The sequence below is a fragment of the Rhinatrema bivittatum genome, chromosome 6 (genome assembly GCF_901001135.1).
Source record: "Rhinatrema bivittatum chromosome 6, aRhiBiv1.1, whole genome shotgun sequence".
NCBI classification, from domain to species: domain Eukaryota; kingdom Metazoa; phylum Chordata; class Amphibia; order Gymnophiona; family Rhinatrematidae; genus Rhinatrema; species Rhinatrema bivittatum.
The window spans coordinates 87,800,807-87,821,933 of NC_042620.1; the positions used below are offsets into that span (position 1 = coordinate 87,800,807).

The 21,127-nt window shown below is 46.1% G+C and overlaps 1 protein-coding gene across 16 annotated transcripts in view; it reads right to left on the reverse strand.

The window, feature by feature from the left end:
- BAZ2B (bromodomain adjacent to zinc finger domain 2B) overlaps positions 1-21,127 on the reverse strand; it is a 1,147,511-nt gene that overhangs the window by 339,042 nt on the left and 787,342 nt on the right. For 7 of the 16 annotated variants that reach the window (XM_029605562.1, XM_029605561.1, XM_029605560.1 and 4 more), the window contains one exon: positions 13,879-13,971. The exons of the other annotated variants lie outside the window; for them this stretch is intronic. In XM_029605562.1, the coding sequence (XP_029461422.1) occupies positions 13,879-13,971 (93 nt within the window). The remainder of the gene's footprint in view (positions 1-13,878; positions 13,972-21,127) is intronic. 16 annotated transcript variants of the gene reach the window in all.

The window sequence follows — 21,127 nt, forward strand, 5'->3', positions numbered from 1 at the left end:
CAGCAAGGTGTCGTATGCACTGAGGATTTCTTTGGCAAGCCCTGGCCATCAGTATGACTGTGGTCAGTTTCTGAGCCTTATATCTGGCTTTTGAGGTTAGCTTCTTGCTGGATTTAGTTTTAAAGGCTAGGTAAACTCTGAGCATCTCCTGCCATGTCCAAACCACTCTGACATTCTTGAGCATAACAGACAGAAACATGGGTCTCATGAAAGCACTTGAAGCACTCTTGGTGATAATAAACAAAGAATATCTTGTGTCTGCATCCTGGGTAATTTTTAATGCTACTAACTTGCTTCTCTGCTATTATCAAGAAAATCGGCAAGGCAAAATAAAACAAAACAATTATTTCTTTAAGATCAAGACATTTCAAGAATAAGAAAAGAATAAAGTCCACTACTGAGGGAAGAAAAAAATGTGTTTGCTGATAGCAAAAATAAAGTAAAAAATAAAGTAAAACTAAGTGCTAGGGAAGTGAATCGTTTTTTGACGATTTAAAATATCGTCCGATATATTTTAAATCGTCAAAAATCGTTAGAGCCGCGATACAATAACAATTCCCCCGATTTATCGTCAAAAAATCGTAAATCGGGGGAAGGGGGAGGGGAAGGAGGAGGGCGGGAAAACCGGCACACTAAAACAACCCTAAAACCCACCCCGACCCTTTAAAATAAATCCCCCACCCTCCCGAACCCCCCCAAAATGCCTTAAATTACCTGGGGTCCAGAGGAAGGGTCCCGGTGTGATCTTTTACTCTCGGACCTCCGTGCGTTGTAGAAATGGCGCCGGCGCTACCTTTGACCTGTCATATGACAGGTCAAAGGTAGCGCCGGCGCCATTTTGTTTTTTTGTCCCCCGACGTCAGGAGCGTAGGAGATCGCTCCCGGACCCCCGCTGGACCCCCAGGGACTTTTGGCCAGCTTGGGGGGGCCTCCTGACCCTCACAAGACTTGCCAAAAGTCCAGCGGGGGTCCGGAACGATCTCCTACCGCGAATCGTTTTTCTGTACGGAAAAACGATTCGACTGCAGGAGGTCGTTACGGACCCCCGCTGGACTTTTGGCAAGTCTTGTGGGGGTCAGGAGGCCCCCCCCCAAGCTGGCCAAAAGTCCCTGGGAGTCCGGAACGACCTCCTGCAGTCGAATCGTTTTTCCGTATGGAAAAACGGTTCGCGGTAGGAGATCGCTCCCGGACCCCCACTGGACTTTTGGCAAGTCTTGTGGGGGTCAGGAGGCCCCCCCAAGCTGGCCAAAAGTCCCTGGGGGTCCAGCGGGGGTCCGGGAGCGATCTCCTACTCTCCTGACGTCGGGGGACAAAAAAACAAAATGGCGCCGGCGCTACCTTTGACCTGTCATATGACAGGTCAAAGGTAGCGCCGGCGCCATTTCTACAACGCACGGAGGTCCGAGAGTAAAAGATCACAACGGGACCCTTCCTCTGGACCCCAGGTAATTTAAGGCATTTTGGGGGGGTTCGGGAGGGTGGGGGATTTATTTTAAAGGGTCGGGGTGGGTTTTAGGGTTGTTTTAGTGTGCCGGTTTTCCCGCCCTCCCCCTTCCCCTCCCCCCCCACTGGACCCCAGGTAATTTAAGGCATTTTGGGGGGGTTCGGGAGGGTGGGGGATTTATTTTAAAGGGTCGGGGTGGGTTTTAGGGATGTTTTAGTGTGCCGGTTTTCGATTTACACGATTTACACAATATTTAAAAAACCCAAACTGCGACGATCCGATTCCCTCCCCTTCCCAGCCGAAATCGATCGTTAAGACGATCGATCACACGATTCACATCTCTACTAAGTGCTAAAAACTCAAGGTGAACTAAAGGAAAATTAATAAAGGTGTTGAAGTGTGAAGGGTACAATAAAGTGGAAAAAAATCTGCAATTGTGGGTATTATTTGTGGATGTCTAGCAACTGCGTCAGACAAAATTCAGGTAGTTGTGGGGTTACAAGTTTTCAGGAAACCCTGTGCATGCCCAGGACCGATTTTGCAAGTCTGCCAGAAAGTAAGTTCTGGAAAATGTTCTGCATGGCACCCCCACATTCATGTGGACCCACTTGTGTGACAATGATCCGTTTTGTCTTTAAAGATATCCTGTATCAAGTAAAACATTACCCTTAAGCAATTAAAATTTACATTCTTTACCCTGATATGGCTCCAATTATTCAGTATCGCAGAAAAGAATTTGTATCTTTTCGACAAAATGCCATCTCATTGGGTTTCACATTTTCATTACGATACCCCTGCAAATGCATTGTAAAGAAAGGGGAAGAAACTTTTGTGTTTTTTCAAACTGACCAAATGCGGCAGTTTATTGAAGGCCTGTAACATCATCTCCCAATGCTTAAGAGGTAGTAGGTCTATTTAGAATGTCACTGTGTTTCTGTGCAATAGCCTTTTTTCTTTATGATTTCTTGATACTCCTGATAATATTTTCTGTTTGTCCTCACTTCTAGGTAGCTCTTGGATTAATATATTTTGAATATCCTTTATTATAAATGCATGGGGTAAAGGATACATATAAAATTTGTGTTATAAATTTGTAATGCTAAAAATTGCAAAGTGCAATGTTTATAATTTTGGAAGGATTATCAAAGTGTAAAATTGAAAAATGATAAATTAAAAAAAAAAAAAGTTAAGATTACTTACCTGGTACTCTCCTTTTCCTTAGTGTATGCAGATGGACTCAAAACAAATGGGTATAGTGTGCTTGTGCTAGCAGTTGGAGACGGATCTGACGTCAGCACGGGTACATATACCCCCACAGGAAGTGAAGCAATTCAGTAATCTTCCTTGCAAAGCTGTTATAGCCATATGTGTACTGACCAATCGATTAATCAACAGGATTACCCTGACCAATTGATGGTAGCTGGAGATCGCCAGTGTTCTCAACCGGAAGGTGTCGACACCCGGCAGGGTAGAAGCCCTATCATAAGCAAAACATGGCTTACCGTGAGTCAGCGAATCCCCATGTATACCGGCAGCCGGGCGGGATGCTGAGTCCATCTGCATACACTAAGGAAAAGGAGATTACCAGGTAAGTAATCTTAACATTTCCTAGCGTGTAGCAGATGGACTCAAAACAAATGGGATGTACAAAAGCTACTCCCGGACTGGGCGGGAGGCTGCCCGAGGACCGTGTAGGATCGCCCTCGCAAATGCGGTGTCCTCCCTGGCATGAACGTCCAGACGGTAGAATCTGGAGAAGGTATGGAGGGAGGACTACGTCGCCGCTTTACATATCTCTGCAGGCGACAGCAGCTTAGCTTCAGCCCAAGAGGCTGATTGTGCTCTGGTAGAATGAGCCTTGACCTGTAGAGGTGGTGGTTTTCCTGCCGCTACGTAGGCTGCCTTGATAACTTCTTTAATCCAGCGGGCGATGGTCGGCCGTGAGGCTGCTTCCCCTTGCTTCTTCCCGCTGTGCAGGACGAACAGGTAGTCCGTCTTTCGTACTGCTTCTGACATTTCCAGGTATCTGGACAGTAGTCTGCCGATGTTGAGATGACGTAGTATTCGACCTTCTTCTGATTTCTTCAAACCTTCCGTGGTAGGCAAGGATATGGTTTGGTTAAGGTGAAAGTGTGAGGCCACTTTGGGTAAAAAGGAAGGAACTGTACGAAGATGGATGGCCTCTGGAGTAATTCTGAGGAATGGATCACGACAGGATAGTGCTTGTAGCTCTGAGATGCGGCGTGCTGAACACACAGCCAGCAAGAACACCATCTTCAAGGTCAATAGACGGAGAGACAGGCCTCGAAGGGGCCTGAAGGCTGATCCCGCTAGAAATTCCAACACTAGGTTGAGGTTCCACAAGGGTACTGGCCACTTCAGTGGTGGGCGAATGTGCTTGACTCCTTTCAGGAAACGTGAAACATCTGGGTGCTTGGCAATGGTAGTGCCATCACTCCGGGGACCGTAGCAAGACAGTGCTGCTACCTGAACCTTGATGGAGCTGAGGGACAAACCCTTGTGAAGTCCATCCTGCAGGAAGTCCAAAATGATAGGAATCGTTGCGGTATGCGAATTGGTGCTGTGAGAATCGCACCAGGCTTCAAAAATCTTCCAGATCCTGATATATGTTAGTGATGTGGAGAACTTGCGTGCTCGGAGGAGTGTATCTATCACCGGCTCTGAGTATCCTCTTTTCTTCAGTCTAGCCCTCTCAATGGCCAGACCGTAAGAGAGAATTGAGCTGGATCCTCGCCGTAGCAGGTCCCGGTATGGAGGCAGAGGTAGAGGGTTCCCTGCCAGTAGTCTTCTCATGTCTGCGTACCAGGGTCTTCTTGGCCAGTCCGGGGCCACTAGAAGAACTAGACCTCTGTGTCGCTGAATCCTGTGAACAATGGCGCCCAAGAGGGGCCATGGAGGAAATGCGTATAGCAGGATCCCCTGAGGCCACGGCTGTACCAGGGCATTGATTCCCTGCGCGCGAGGATCCCACCGGCAGCTGAAATATCTGGGAACTTGAGCATTGGACCTGTCTGCTAATAGGTCCATGGCTGGCATCCCCAAGTGATCCACAATTATCTGAAAGGCTGTGGGTGACAGCTGCCATTCTCCCGGGTTTAGGCTTTCTCTGCTGAGGAAGTCTGCCGCAGTGTTGTCCTTCCCGGCGATGTGTACGGCTGAGATGTCCTGCCCAAATCATCAGGGGAGTTATTTCTAGGGACACTTGTTGGCTCCTGGTCCCGCCCTGTCGGTTGATGTATGCCACCGTGGTGGCGTTGTCTGACATCACTCTGACCGCTCTGTTGCGAAGTCGGTGGGCAAATCGCAGGCACGCTAGCCTGACTGCCCGTGCCTCTAGTCAGTTGATATTCCACCTTGATTCTTCTCTGGTCCACCGCCCTTGGGCGGTGAGCTCCTCGCAGTGTGCTCCCCACCCATTCAGGATGGCATCTGTGGTGAGCAGAATCCAGGTTGGGGAGGACATTCTTGACCCCCGGCTCAAGTGGCCGGGCCGCAACCACCAGCGTAGTTGATTCCATACTCTGGCTGGTAGAGGCAGGTGTATTGTGTAGTCCTGTAATCGTGGACTCCATCGAGATAGAAGGGCATGTTGCAAAGGTCTCATATGAGCCCGCGCCCATGGCACCACCTCCAGAGTGGATGCCATGAGGCCAAGGACGTGTAGATAATCCCGAGCTGTGGGCCGAGTGGCGCTCAGCAGGACCTGCAGATGATTCCGGAGTTTTGACTTTCTCTTGGAGGTCAGGCTGACCTTGTCTGCTTGGGTGTCGAATTGGACCCCTAGGTATTCCAGCAACTGGGATGGCTGTAGGGAACTCTTCTTTATGTTGACTACCCATCCTAGGCTTTCCAGAAGAGCTATAACTCTGTTGGTTGCCCTGTGACTCTCCTCCGGTGACTTTGCCCTGATCAGCCAATCGTCCAGGTAGGGATGGACGAGGATTCCTTCCTTCCTGAGTGCCGCTGCCACTACTACTATTACCTTGGTAAAGATCCGCGGCGCGGTGGCTAACCCGAAGGGTAAGGCCCGGAACTGGAAGTGCTGATTCAGGACTTTGAAGCGTAAATAGCGCTGGTGATCCCGATGGATTGGGATATGCAGGTAGGCTTCTGACAGATCTAGGGAGGTGAGAAACTCCCCTGGCTGTACTGAATTCTTGACAGACCGTAGAGTTTCCATGCAAAAGCTGGGGACCCGTAGGTGTCGATTGACTGACTTGAGGTCCAGGACGGGCCTGAATGTGCCCTCTTTCTTGGGTACTATGAAATAAATGGAATAATGCCCAGAAGTTACCTCTTCCGCAGGTACTGGGATTATGGCTTTTAGGGCCAGGAGCCTCTGTAAGGTCACTTCTAGTGCCACTGTCTTGAGTGGCGAACAAGGAGATTCCACAAACTTGTTCGGCGGAAGCCGAAAGAAATCCAGGTAATATCCTTCCCGGATGATGGCGAGGACCCACTGGTCCGAAGTGATCTTGACCCACCTGCGGTAGAAGAGGGTTAGCCTGCCCCCTATGGCTGCTACTCTCGGATGGGTCGGCTGATTGTCATTGTGGGTTACGGCCGGGGCCAGAACCCGGGCCTGTTCTCTTCTTGGTGTGCTTAGCCCGAAAGGGCTGATTCCTGGCCTGAGAATGAGGTGCTTGATAGTGAGACCTATAAGGGTTGAAGCGCTGCGAGTTTCTACCTCTGGATGGTCTGGAAACGGGACGCTGGCTCCTCCTTGACCTGTCTTCTGGTAGACGGGGTAACGGAGAGGCACCCCAATTAGTAGCCCAATTCTCAAGGTCGCTGCCGAACAGTAGGGAACCCTTAAAGGGCATTCTTGTGAGTCGAGTTTTGGAGGACAAGTCAGCCGCCCAATTGCGTAGCCAAAGCTGTCTTCTGGCTGCCACTGAGGAGGACACTCCCTTGGCTGCCGTACGGACGAGGTCGGAGGCTGCGTCTGTGAGAAATGCAAGAGCCGATTCCATGTCTTCTCCCGGGGTGTTGTTTCTTGCCTGTGATAAACAGGAGCGTGTCACCACGGTGCAGCAAGTCGCAATTCGAAGGGACATGGCTGCTACCTCAAAGGCTTGTTTCAGAATGGTGTCCATGCGTCGGTCATGCGCATCCTTGAGAGCCGCTCCCCCCTCCACTGGAATGGTGGTGCGTTTCACGATTGCATTAATTATGGCATCTACCCTGGGGCACGCCAGCAATTCCTTGGATGTCGGATCTAGAGGGTACATGCCAGACAAGGCCCGACCCCCTTTGAATGAGGCCTCCGGTGCCTTCCATTCCAGCTCGATTAGCTGCTGTGCTGCTTGTAGGAGGGGAAAGTGGTGAGCCGATTGGCGCAGGCCCTCTAGCAGAGGGTTCTGTACAGGGACCCCCGAGGGGTCCTGGCCTGGAATGGCCAGCTCCGATAAGCACTGTGAGACCAGGCCCGGCAGATCTTCTCTCCGAAAGAAGCGTCTCATGGTCCAATATGGTTCTATCTCCGAGGGAAGTTCATTCTCTTCGGGGGGCTCCTCACTTACCTGTGAATAATCCGAATCCCCCTGATTGGGGCTGTCTGGTGGTGAGTGGCTGCGCCTAGGTCTCGAGGGTCCAGGGGCCGGATCAGCCGGGACGGAAAGACCCATCCGAGGAGCAGACTGCATCTGGACAAAGGCGTGAATCCCCTTAAATAATTCCACCCAGGAAAGCGAAGCCAGATCTGGCCGCAGGGGTACCAGGTCTCTCGGATTCCCTGGCTGCTCGCCGCAGCCTGCTAAGTCCGGAGTGTTCTCTAAGGAACCGCTGGGCTGGGACCGGTCTTGTCCTGGAACTGCCATGGCTTCCTCACATTGGGCACATAGGGAGTCTGCTTCCTCGCTCTGTGTGGCTCTAAGATTGCATGCTGAGCAGAGGCTTAGAGCGTTCATGCCTGATTCTGGGGGTGCCAGCTCTGCGGACGCAGAGGCCTTCTTATGCTCCATTTGCCTCAAATGCGCCTAACACGGGCGTGTAACAGCCTGCGCCTAGAACCGGCGTCTGATAAACAGTGCACCTATGAATGGGCGTCTTATAAATGTGCGCCTATAGCGGGCGTCTTATAAACAGTGCGCCTATGAACGGGCGTCTTATAAATGTGCGCCTATAGCGGGCGTCTTATAAACAGTGCGCCTATAGCGGACGGCTTATAAACAGTGCGCCTATAGCGGGCGACTTATAAATGTGCGCCTATAGCGGGTGACATAAACAGTGCGCCTATAGAGGGCGTCTTATAAATGTGCGCCTATAGCGGGCGTCTTATAAACAGTGCACCCATGAACGGGCTATAACGGGCGTCTTAGCATATGTGCACGTATCCTAGTAGCGTGCGCTAACAATATGCGCCTATCGCGTGCGCTAACAATATGCACCTATCGTGTGCGCTAACAACATGTGCCTATCGCGTGCGCTTAACAACATGCGCCTATCACGTGCGCTACAACGTGCGCCTATCGCGAACAACGTGCGTTTAACAAGCAAAAGCGCTTAATTAGAAAAGAAAAGTAGGTAGGCAAAAATGGCGACCTCCCAGGCGGGCGGCCTCGTAGGCAGGCCCAGTTAGTCCACACTTCCTCGGAGACCAAGTAAAGATGTACGCCTTACCTTGGCTTCGGCGCTTCCCGGCTGCGACCCGGGCGGTCTCCGGCTGCGGGGGGGAGAGGGGATTACCTTCACCGCTGCGCTTAAGGAAGTGCACCCGCTGCCTCTAGGCCGCGCCTGAACCGCTCGGGGGCCAAGTCCACGCCGGGACCGAGGCTGCCTCTAGGCCGCGCCCGGGGGCCAAGCTGCGCCCGAGCCCTTCTCACTCGGGGGCTGGGTCCCTGCTGCGAACCGGCCACCGGACCGAGGCTCCTACCTCCGAGGGACCACGGAAGTCAGCTCGGGAAACTCAACTGGGTGAGTGACCGCCTGGTATCACCACAGGAGTGCGGGGCTCGTCTGCAGTAGATTTCTTCTAAGAATTTAGTCAATAGAATTTGGAAAACACGCTCAGCGAGCGTGGGTAGCTCCAAACTGCTTTGGAGACGGAAATTACTGAATTGCTTCACTTCCTGTGGGGGTATATGTACCCGTGCTGATGTCAGATCCGTCTCCAACTGCTAGCACACTATACCCATTTGTTTTGAGTCCATCTGCTACAAGCTAGGAAAATTACATTCTTTAAACATTTCACCTGAATATCTGGAAGCAGCTATTTTGACAACAATACTACAAACATCATCACATATAGCAGTATCTGATGTTTGATGACATTTCTTCAATTATAGCCACTATGGACCAATCAGTTACAGGGTGACGTAATTTGTGAAACTGTTCCATACTCAGCTGCTCCCAGAAGTTCAGGAAAATCAATGGGGAGTTGTAAAAAAACCCCCCAAAAACAAACCAAAAAAACAAACAAACCAAAATTTACTATTTAGATAAAGGATGTTTGTTATTACTCGTCATATGCGCTTTTTAACACGGTTTTCATTTTCAGGTTACAAATATCACATATTACAGAACACAAGATAAAACAGTAATCAATCTCCTTACCTTAATGTCCATAAGGGAAAAGCAGCTAAACAGTGAAGTAGATTTTAAAAAGATATGCACACAAAAATAGAGCACATACGCACATAAAATAGCACAGATGAATATATCCTGTTTTAAAAATGGCAACAGAGGCACATAATTCAGGGACCATGAGTAAAAATATGTGCATGAAAGAGGGGTGGGGCAGGGGCATTCTGGGGAAGAGCCAACACTTATGCATGTATGTTGCATTTTAAAACCTTCCAAAAATGATGTGTGTAAGTCTTTTAATTGCGTATATTTACTCCTGCTCAACATCAGATGTGATTGTAAAAGCAAAAAAATGACTGAGTAGAAGGACTGAGTGCAATGGGGAGATTTCAGGCTAAAGAGCCAGGAGGGTCTCAATGACCTGCAGGTGGACTGGACGAACTGGTAGACTACTTGGTAAAACTGGTAAATTCATTGCCGCGCACATGTTATAAAATCCCCTGACTTACACGTGTAAAAGCCAACTTACCAGTGGTAAATGCATATAAATAAAGCACATAAAATGTGTTTGCATATTCCTTCAAAATTCCACCTATAACTATGCGTGTATCATTTGTGCACACTTATCCAGCTAAATTCTGACTTGTCTGGCTATGTAGCATCTTTACCACTAATTAGACAGACAAATGAGAACTTATCTGGCTAAATAAGGCTTTTTTTTTTTTTAAAGACTTAATCAGCTTTCTTAGATACCCGGGTAAGTCCAAAAAGTGCTATTTAAACAGACAAGCGGTGCTTTTCAGACTTATCCAGCTAAGGGCTTCATTTTCCACGCCGCTCACACGCGATAAGGGACCTTTCGCATGTGAAAAGTCCCTTATCGCGTGCGATACCAGGATGGGGGTGGAGTCTGCCCCGGAAGAGGAGGAGTCGGGGTGTCACCGGGGCAGACTCTGCGCCGACGCCACGGACAGTGAAAAGGTAAGTACCTTTTCGCGGCAGCTTTTGCTCCCAATAGCTGCACCTCCTATGGTGGTGCTATTGGGTGCGAAACAGACAGTGATCGCACCGCGACGGTGCGATCGCTGCCGGCTAGCGCAGGCCCTCCCCCTGTTTCGGCCCCCCGCCCCTCATCTTCTAAAGTATCGCAGGCCTGCGATACTTTAGAAAATGAGGCCCTAAGTGCTCCACATACGTCAGAATTTATCCGGATAAGCGTTGCTACTTTTCTGGATAAGGCCGAATTTGCGTGCATCACAATTTTTATATATGTGAGCACATATGCGTGAACATGTAATTGCATTTTATAACTTGCGCATATCAAGTGTGCACTAGTTATAAAATACAGTAGCAAATGTGTTGCTCCCATATACGTGTGTATATGTGCATACACAAGCAGTTTTGAAAGTTATCCTCTGAGGTAGTAGATGAAACCAAGAAAGTCAGCAGATTAAATATAAAAATAAATTAAATCATTTACACTTCTTCTGACCTTGGGCAAATCACTCCATTGTCTCAGGTACAAACTTACTGGGAGATGCATCAAGCCGCAATAGTGCTCTAAGGTGCATTAAAACAGTGAATATCACGCAATATATGCTGTTTATTGCACAATAGAGCACTATCACTGCAATACTGCATGATATACATGATATTTTGCATGGCCCAGCCCATATTCCCTCCTCTATTATAACAAGCTGCTTTGCATGCATGAATAATGCAAACGCACACAAAGCAGGTCATTACTAGGCAATTTCATGTTAATATTTTATCATGGCAAACTTAGAAGGTGGTCAGCCGCAATGGTAGTTGTGATTGTTGTTCTGGTAACTAAATAGGCGGTAATCGGTAATACTGCAGTGGTCTACAAGGCCGAATGGATAATAAGGCCTCTTAAAAGAGTAGTATGTACACCTGTGATAGGTAAGTTGATCCATTGTGGGTAGCAATTGAACTGCTACATTATGTTCTTTAATTTACGAAACAGTTTCTCATAGCTTTTCCCCAAATATCTCCAAAACCTTGTAGGTCAGCTAATTTTTCATGAACATCATCTCCTACGGAACTGTTGTGTAATATCCATAATTTTATACACCATCATATCCCCTCTATGTCATATCTTCTCCAAGCTGAGAAGCCCTAATCTGTTTAGCTTTTTTTTCATAAATAAGTAGATCCATACACATAATCGGTTTTGTTGCCCTTCTCTGTACTTTTTCGAGTTCTGCATATACCTCTTATCTTATATATCTATGTGTCTATATATACCTGCAATTATATATATACTCAGATATACATACATAAAGCCTTTTGTACGTCACTCTTTGGGTTGTGTCCTGAGGAGGAGCTATCTGTTAAATTAAAGGCGACATGTTTGGGTCCAGATTGACTACCGTCTTTATTAAGCCATGTTTGGGTCCAGATTGACTACCATCTTTATTAAGCCACAGATATATTGGCCCTTTCATGTAGTCAGCTTCGTCTCGTTTGAATTTATTAATTTTTGTAAGTTTAAGCTCGGACTTGAATATGTCCATACTTTTGTTGAGTCAAAGACATTAAGGACAGTATCCTTTTTAAGTGTCTCCAACATAGTTTGAGTTTGGACATGTAAAATTTCAGAAGAGCTACATGCTTGATCCACAATCAATAGCATTAGATCCATATAACATTTGTTTAATATTTTTCCAAGAAGTCCAGAAATTAAGTATAAACTTTGAGCTCTTTAACCATGCGTAATCCTCTAGGTATACGTTTGTGTTTAAGATATTCTATTAAGGTAGCACTGTGTAAATCGGTGCGAATCAAATGTTTTTATAGGGTTACCAACTACGTCGTCTATGTTCAGACCGAGATGATTTTAAAAGACCAAGCCAAAAATATGGCCTATTGGTTTCTTGATAGGGGTTACCCATCATCTTGTATTCATTCTGCATACTGAAGAGCCTTGTTCAATCATCGTGAACATCTTTTTTGAGACCCTCACCTACTGAGGATTCGAACATCCAAGCTCTCATTCTGAAACACTTAACACTGTCTGCCTTTATCAGCAGCACTATCCATAAGCATTGGCGCGTATTACAAAAAGTGAACTCTATATTTTCTTCATCATTGAGAATTGCTTTCTGAAGGGGTAGTAACATTAAAGACTTTATTGTACGACCTAGTGATTTTTTCCAGACAATCCAATAGCTGAAATCAAAGCATGTGAGTATGAGATATGGAGAATGAAACTACCTTGCAGTAGTATTACTACCCTCTGGCAAACATATTGATTTCAATCACACAAAAATACCCACATACACATAGTGTACTCCAATACACCACAAATGTAAACAAATGACAAAGGAATAAATGTATTGGTCTGATTTCAATAGAAAGCACTCTATCGCCAAGATACTAATGTAAGACCCTCTATTCACGAGTAAGACATTTCAAATAACTTCTCGTTTACCATAGGGGTCTGATTTGCTTTAATAAATCCTGCAGATGTTTTGCTAAATTTTTCTAATTTTCTTTAAAAGAAACCATACGAAAATTATAGGGGAAAACTCCCAATTAGAACCGCATGATTAAGAAGGAATACTTATCCAAAAAATGATCAAGTCCCATAAGTCCCGACATGGCCATGTTTCGGACAGTTGTCCTGCCTCAGGGGAAATCACGGGTCATCTTTTCAATAACGTTGATGCGGCGAATTCACTGCGAAACTCCTTTATTTGCGGGCTCTCATAAACGCCGCGGGTTAAATGAGAGCCCGCAAATAAAGGAGTTTCGCAGTGAATTCGCCGCATCAACGTTATTGAAAAGACGACCCGTGATTTCCCCTGAGGCAGGACAACTGTCCGAAACATGGCCATGTCGGGACTTATGGGACTTGATCATTTTTTGGATAAGTATTCCTTCTTAATCATGCGGTTCTAATTGGGAGTTTTCCCCTATAATTTTCGTATGGTTTCTTTTAAAGAAAATTAGAAAAATTTAGCAAAACATCTGCAGGAAACATATTGATTTACCATGAGATGTCTCGTGCACATCAACATTCGTTATATACTTGATTCACTTGCTTTGTAACCTCAAATATGTTGGGATGACAAAAAGGAAAATTAAGGTTCGACTGATTGAATACAAAAGTTGCCTTAAAACTCGCAAAGAAGAAGCTCCCCTTGCTGAACATTTCCTCCAAAATAACCATGATTTTCAAGAGTGTCATTGGACTATTTTTAGAGAAGGTCTCATCCCATTGGCGAGGGGGAGAGTTAGGAGATTAATTCAACAAGAATAGAAATGGATTTTTCAATTACAGACCGTTATCCCATCAGGGTTAAATAAAGAAATCGAATGGAATCTTTTTTTTATAATAGCAATATTTGTTCAAGCCTTGTTATACTATATTGTGACGTCATTTACTTAAAATCACATTGACTCCTCCAATGTTTTAAAAAGCAGTAGCACAGGTGTCTTTCAGTAATGATCTTTGGCACGCTAGAGGAATTCCCAACATCTAGTAAGTTTTCTCTCACTGTTGTTGTGGAAAAATTTCCCATGCAAAGTGGCATTCATCTTGTTTTTTCATTGTTTTAGAAAAAAGCTGGAATAGAAATTCTAAAAGCTACATTTCTAAATCACTTCATCCTCACAATTCAAGCCCCTGAAGCAGCGATTGCGAAACATGATATCGTGTCAGGCTTGACAATGTTGGACACACTAAAGAGAAAGTACACTTTTTACTTAAGCATCACTATAAAAAGTTTGAAAGTTGTATAAAAAAACTAACATTTGGACCAATGATTATGAGACCCAGTTGGTTTTAACGAACAAACTCCGTTCTAAAACCAGAGGGTGGTATGAAGGTCCATTAACTTATTTATCGTGTTGAATATACTTACTTATATTTTGCCTTGCAACACGTGTTTGTATCTTTGTGACTATTTCGTTTGCAGCAGTATCGGACTTTGATTTTTGTGATCTTCTACAATTGTCTGTGGCAGGAAAGAGGAAGCTAAGTGAAAAATTCAGATCATACATTATCAGGCATTTAAACTAGGGAGCAGGGGTGGCAGGAGGCAGCCAGTGAATTTGGCATGTCACACCCAAGAAAAACAGGAAGATGGAAAAGAAAGTAACAAAATCAATCAGTTCAAAAAAGTAGAAAAGGTAACTAGGAAGAGCAGCTGGAAAGCTTTGATACAAATGCTTGTAGTCTGGTCAACAAAATCCCAGATCCGCTTGCCCTAATGGTCGAGGCGGACTTGGACATTGTTGATATTATGGAGACATGGTTCATGAATTTGCATGATTGACATATGGCCATCCTGGGCTATAACTTGTTAAGAAAGGACAAAGAACAGAAAAGGAAGAGTAGCAGCTCTCTATGTCAAAAACAATATCCAAACAACTGAACTGCAAGGGACATGGTTTTGAGAAGAAGCATTATTTATTTTATTTTTTAACTTTTATATACCGATGTTTCTGTATAGGATACATATCGCACTGGTTTACATAGAAACTGAACTGTCGCCGTGGGGCGAATACAATGAACATGAGGTATAATGAACATGAAGAAACCAAGAACATGTGGTACAACAGAAATATACTTAAGTATAATATAAACATAGGGCTATACATGATGAAACTTCCAAATAATCTTAGGGGAACGCCAAATAAGGGGAAAAACTGGAGTAGCTGATGGATAACAGTAGAGCTGCCTTAGCTAGCGAGCAAGTTACAGTGGGAGGATTATCTCTCCGCGAAGGCCTGGCTGAAAAGCCATGTTTTCAGCTTCTTTTTAAAAACCTGAGGGCAGGGTTCTTGGTGGAGGTCTGAAGGGAGGGAGTTCCAAAGGGGGGGGGGGTACCAGCTGTGGAAAGGGCACACTTCCTTAATGAGGGTTTTAGCAGGAGGGGTATAAAGAGTGTCTTTGTATGCTCTTCTGATAGGTCTATTTGAGATGTGTGGCCATAGTTGGAAGGTTAGATTGAGGGGGGCGATATCATGCAGGGCTTTATGGATCATCATGAGGGCTTTGAAGAGAATCCTGAATTTGATTGGTAGCCAGTGAAGGTTCTGAAGGATGGGGGTGATCTCTTTTGATGCCGTTGGTGAGTATCCTGGCAGTCGCGTTCTGGACCATCTGTAAGGGTTTAATGGTGTTAGCCGGTAGACCCAGAAGAAGGGAGTTGCAGTAATCAACTTTAGACAAGATGATTGATTGGAGCACCAAGTGGAAGTCCCGGAGGTGTAGGAGTGGTTTTAGTTTCCTAAGTACTTGGAATTTGAAAAAGCATTCCTTGGAGGTGTTATTGATGAATTTTTTCAAGTTAAGTTGGTTGTCAAGCAGAACACCCAGGTCTCTCACATGTGATGAGTGATTAAATGAAGTTTTGGATAGTTGGGAAGAACTGGGGGGGTTGAGAGGAACGTTGTTGTTGTCCAGAGCTATTAGAAGGATCTCTGTCTTGTTGGTGTTGAGGACAAGGTTGAGGCTGGTGAGAAGTCAGTTGATGGCCTGCAGGCAACTATTCCAATGGGACCATGTTTTGTGAAGCGACTCTGTGATAGGGATGAGGATCTGAATGTCGTCCACATAGAGGTAGTGAGTTAACTTTAGGTTGGTGAGTAGATGGCAGAGCGGGAGGAGGTAGATGTTGAATAGGGCGGATGAGAGAGATGATCCCTGGGGGACTCCCAGGTTGGATCTGACTGGGTGTGATTCTTTATTGTTGATCCTTACCTTGAAGAACCTGTTTTCAAGGAAGGATTTGAACCAATTGAATGCAGTTCCCTTGATGCCAATGTCTGCAAGTCACTGTAATAAGATAGTGTGGTTCATGGTGTCGAAGGCTGCGGATAGATCCAGAAGAGCGAGTAGATATGGTTGCCCTTTTTCCAAGTTTAGGAGGATGGTGTCCGAGAGAGGAGATAGTAATGATTCCGTGTTTAGTGCCTTACGGAAGCCAAATTGTGTTGGGGCGAGAATATAATTTTCTTCAAGGTATTCAGATAGCTGTTTGTTTACGATTTTTTCCATGAGTTTGGCGATCATAGGCAAATTCGCTATGGGGCGGAAGTTAGCTGGGTCTGATGGTGATAGGTTGGGTTTTTTTTAGAGAGGTTTCAGCATTGCAAGATTGAGTTGGTCTGGGACAAGCCCTTGAGCAAGAGAGCAGTTTATGACTTCTGCTATAGGCTTGGCAATGATATTCGGAATGGTAAAGAGCAGGTTGGACGGTATGTGGTCTAACGGGTGTGAAGAGGGTTTAATTTTCTTGAGGATGTTTTCTATTTCCAGAGAAGACGTAGACTCGAAGGAGACTAGAAATGTGTTTCGTTGATGACCGGTAGAGAGTGAGAGAGGGGGCGGAGGAATGGGCGCCGAGAGGGGTGCGATGAGGGTGGCAATTTTTTTCTCAAAGTAGTCAGCCAATTCCTTGGCTTTACTGGTGGCTTGGTCGTCTGGAATGAGAGGTGAGGACGGTTTGGTGAGGGCTGATACGTAGGAGAACAAAGCTTTGGAATCGAAGATGAAGTGATGGATCTTTTTTGAGAAAAATTCTCTCTTTGTTCTGTTGATGACATTCCTGTAGGCATTTAGGCGGGATTTGTAGGCCACTAGGGTTGAGGTGGAGGGATTTTTGCGCCAACTATGTTCATGACGTCTGAGATCCTGCTTGAGGGACTTCAGTTCAGGTGTGAACCATGGTTTCCTGTTGTCCCTACTAGGATGAAGTGTTTTTATGATCGATGGGCAGGTTCGTTCGGCTACTTTGCTGGTGATGTTGGTCCAGGACGAGGTCGCCGTGTTGGCATCAGAAAGGTCAAGTTGAGCTAATTCGTTGGAGAGCTGCGTACTAAGGAGTTCTCTGGAACAGGGTTTCCTGAATGTTACCGAGGTTATAGGGAAAGCCTGGGGAGGGTGATCCTTGATCTCTAGGACTGTGGAGATGATCTGGTGATCCGACCATGGGACTGGAGAGCAAATTGGGTTGGCTGCTAGCGAGATGCCCTCGTTTATGAAAATGAGGTCTAAAGTGTGGCCCGCTTTGTGGGTTGGACTGTTGACAATTTGTCTGAGTCTCAAATGGCTGAGTGCGGCGAGTAGGGTTTCGCAGTTCGAAGAGAGTGGCCGGGCGTCAACATGCAGATTAAAGTCTCCCATCAGGATGGCTGGTTTGTCCGCATTGAAGTGTTTTGCGATGAGTTCGATGACCGGAAAAGGGTCGGAATCTAGTGTTCCTGGGGGGGGCGTAAATTAGGCCGATTGTGAAGAAACCTTGATTTAAAGGCGTCGAATTCTAAGTTAGTTGTAGCAATTGAGAGGTGTAGTGTTAGGCGTAGCCCTTTTTTTGCAGCTAAGAGCAGCCCTCCTCCTCTCTTTTTGAGTCTAGGAATTGAGAGGAGGTCGTAAGGTTGAATGGGGAGCTGATTTATTAACACTGTGTCCGCGGGTTTCAGCCAGGTTTCTGTGATTGCACAGATGTCTGGTTTGGTTTCTAACAGGTAGTCGTTGAGTATGTGAGTTTTCTTGGTGATGGATTGGGCATTGAATCGAGTGAGAATAGAGAAAGGCCAAGTATTTGGGTGACTGGTGATATCATGATGGGAATGATCCTCTGTTGACGGTTGGAAGGGAGAGCACTTGCTTTAGATTTAGGCGGTCTGGCCAAGTGGTTGTAAATTATGGGGATAGCAAAGGAGCACATCCTGGAGAGAGTGGGAGGTGTTGATCAGGCAGGGGGAGCTGGTAAGGAGAGAGGGCGGAGCGGCGATGGCTGGTGCGGTCAGGGGTCGATCTGAGCTGTGCTTGATTGATCCGCCTTGAATTGGAGAATAGAGTTCCGGTCGAGATAAAGGATCTGGCCAGGAATTAAGGAATGCCGGATGGATGTGAGTTGAATGCTGGATGAATGCTGGTTCTGAGTGAATGCAGAATGAGTGCTGGAACAAATTGAGTGCTGGATGGAGGCTGGGAAGATAAACGCCAGAGTGAGTTGAAGCTGAGGTTGCTTGAGTGATTGCTGGACCTGGTGACTGAAGAGATATTGGTTGGTCTGAGGTCTGAGGCGACTGCTAAGGAGGGCAATTGTGATTGCAGCTAGAGAGGGGCTGTGACTACACTCCAGGGCTGCACGAAGGGGCACACAAAGGGGCCTGCACCCTTTGTCGCACTCCTTCGGGTCGCGGCGCCAAGCTGCCACACTGATTTAAGGTCCAGTTAGGGCTGTCTCCCGATTGGCTGTTCGTCGGCGGCTTCTAATTGGCTACGGAGGGAAGAGGAGGAAGCGGCCTGAGTCCCAAGTCGGGCTGCCTCGTGGTCGGTGCTGGCAGTGGCTGTGGGTAAGAGGTTTAAAAGGCCTTACCCCGGCGGGTCTCCGGCGCCAAACGCGCAGGCCTGGCCTCAACTCCGAGCGCCGCGATGGAAGAAGAAAGAGGGCTCTGCCAGACTGCCGCGCTGATTTAAAGTCCAGTCGGGGCTGTCCCCCGATTGGCTGTTCGGCGGCGGCTTCTAATTGGCTCTGGAGGGAAGAGGAGGAATGGACCGTCCTAAGAAAACAAGATGGTGCTTCCATTTTTGCTGGCGTGATCTACATGTCTACGAATCAAACATAAGAACTGGACAGAGAACTCATCCAGGACATCCAAAAGGAAGGAAAGAAGGGAAAGTGTTGCTCTTTGGAGATTTTAATCTGCCAGATGTGGACTGCAGTATCCTTTCTGCAGAATCTACAAGAAGTAGAGAAATAGTAAGAACATGCCATACTGGGTCAGAACAAGGGTCCATTAAGCCCAGCATCCTGTTTCCAACAATGGCCAATCCAGGCCATAAGAACCTGGCAAGTACCCAAAAACTAAGTCTATTCCATGTTACTACTGCTAGTAATAGCAGTGGCTATTTTCTAAGTCAACTTAATTAATAGCAGGTAATGGACTTCTCCAAGAACTTATCCAATCCTTTTTCAAACACAGCTACACTAACTGCACTAACCACATCCTCTGGCAACTAATTCCAGTAGATGCCCTTCAAATGGCATTGGAACCCACAAAGGAAAAGTGTGATACTTGATCTAGTGCTCACTAATCGTGATAATGTATCTAACGTTTGGGTAGGGGCTCACCTGAGCATCAGTGATCATCAGATGGTATGGTTCAATATCACGAATAGGATAGAGAGAAGCCATATGAAGACCAGAGTTTTGAATTTCACAAATACAGAATTTATCAAAATGGGGGCATACCTGGACAAAGAACTAGAAGATTGGGAGAAAACGGGTGAGGTGGAACAACAGTGGGCAATCTATATGTTAGAAAAGTAAACAAGAATAAGAGGAAAAATAAACCAATCTGGTTCTCTAAGGAGGTGGCTGAAAAAATGTCAAAAAGAACAGCGTTCAAGAAGTATAAAATATCCCCAAAAAGGGAATACAGGGAAGAATATCTGTTAAAACTGAGGGAGATAAAGAAATAAGGAGAGCAAAAGGTCAAGTGGAACAAAGGATTACTAAAGAGGTAAAGTGAGGTGAGTAACAATTTTCAGATATATCAGAGAAAGAAGGGAGGCCAGAAGTGGTATAGTACAATAGAAAGGAGACACAGAGCAATGTGTGGAGAGAAGTGAAGAAATGGCAGAAAAATTAAACAAATACTTCAGTTTGGGGTTGAATAAAGAAGACCCTGGAGACTGACAAGACCATAAATGGGGATGGGATAAACAAAAGTCCATTTACAGAAGAGGATATATGGGAAGAGCTAGGCAAAGTAGAGAAGGCCAAGGGGACGGATGAGATACATACATTCCGGGATACTAAGGGAGCTCAGAGGTGTACTACTGGCAGGTCCACTGAAGGAACTGTTCAATAGAACCCTTGAAATAGGAGCGGTACTGCGTGATTGGATAAGAGTGGTGGTGGTCCTGCTTCACAAAAGTGGTAGCAGAGAAGAGGCTGGAAACTACAGGCCGGTTAGCCTCACCTCTGTGGTGGGAAAATTAATGGAGATGCTGCTGAAGAAAAGGAAGGTTAACTATCTTCAATCCGGTGGGTTGCTGGACCTGAGGCAGCATGGATTCACCAGGAGAAGGTCCTGTCATTCAAATCTGATTGACTTTTTTGATTTGGTGACTAGAGAACTGGACTGAGGAAGAGTGCTCGATATGATCTAGCTTTTGATATGGACCTGCATAGCAGGCTAATGAATAAAATGAGAAGCTTGGGAGTAAGCGCCAAGGTGGTGGTGTGGATTACAAACTGGTTGACTGATAGGAGACAGCGTGTAATGAAACCTACTCTGAAGAGAGAACAGTGTTAAATGGAGTGCCACAGGGATCGGTGTTGGGACTGGTTCTGTTTAGTATCTTTGTTGGGCTACATAGAGAGAGGAATACCAAACGAGAAAAAGGAGGTGATAACGTCCTTGTACAGTTCCATGGTGAGGCATCACCTGGAGTATTGTGTTCAGTCCTGGAGCCCGTATCTCAAAAAGGATAGACACAGGATGGAAGTGGCTCAAAGAACAGCGACCAAAATGGTGTAGGATCTGTATTGGAAGACTTGAGGAGAGGCTGAAGGATCTGAATATGAACACGCTGAAAGAGAGGAGATCAGGGGAGATATGATACAGACCTTCAGATATATACAAGATTTTAATGATGCACAAACTTTGAACCTTGTACATTGGAAAGAAAACAATAGAACTAGGGGTCACAAAATGAAACCCAGTGAGGATGATTCAGAACCCATGTCAGGAAATTATTTTTTCACAGAGAGGGTGGGGATACCTGGTATGCCTTTCCGGAGGAGGTGGTGAAAACAAAAACAGTCAAAGAATTCAAAGGGGCATAGGATAAACACTGTGGATCTCTAGACTAGAGAATAGAAATGAAGAAATATGTGTGGGGGTGGGGGGGGGGGGGTAACTTGCTGGTATGATGGTTACTACCCTTAGCAGAAGGCATGGAGATTACTACCCTTAACCAATAAGCCTCAATGCTTTTAATGCAATTGCAACATGGCTCTCCGCTTTGATGGCAAGGGAGAAAAGGGGAATTGGATTCAGAAAACAACAGAGGGCCCCAACTTCTACATTCTGGGGTACTGATACTCAATCAAAGGAAAAAGCACAGAACTGCTTCTTCAGCAATGT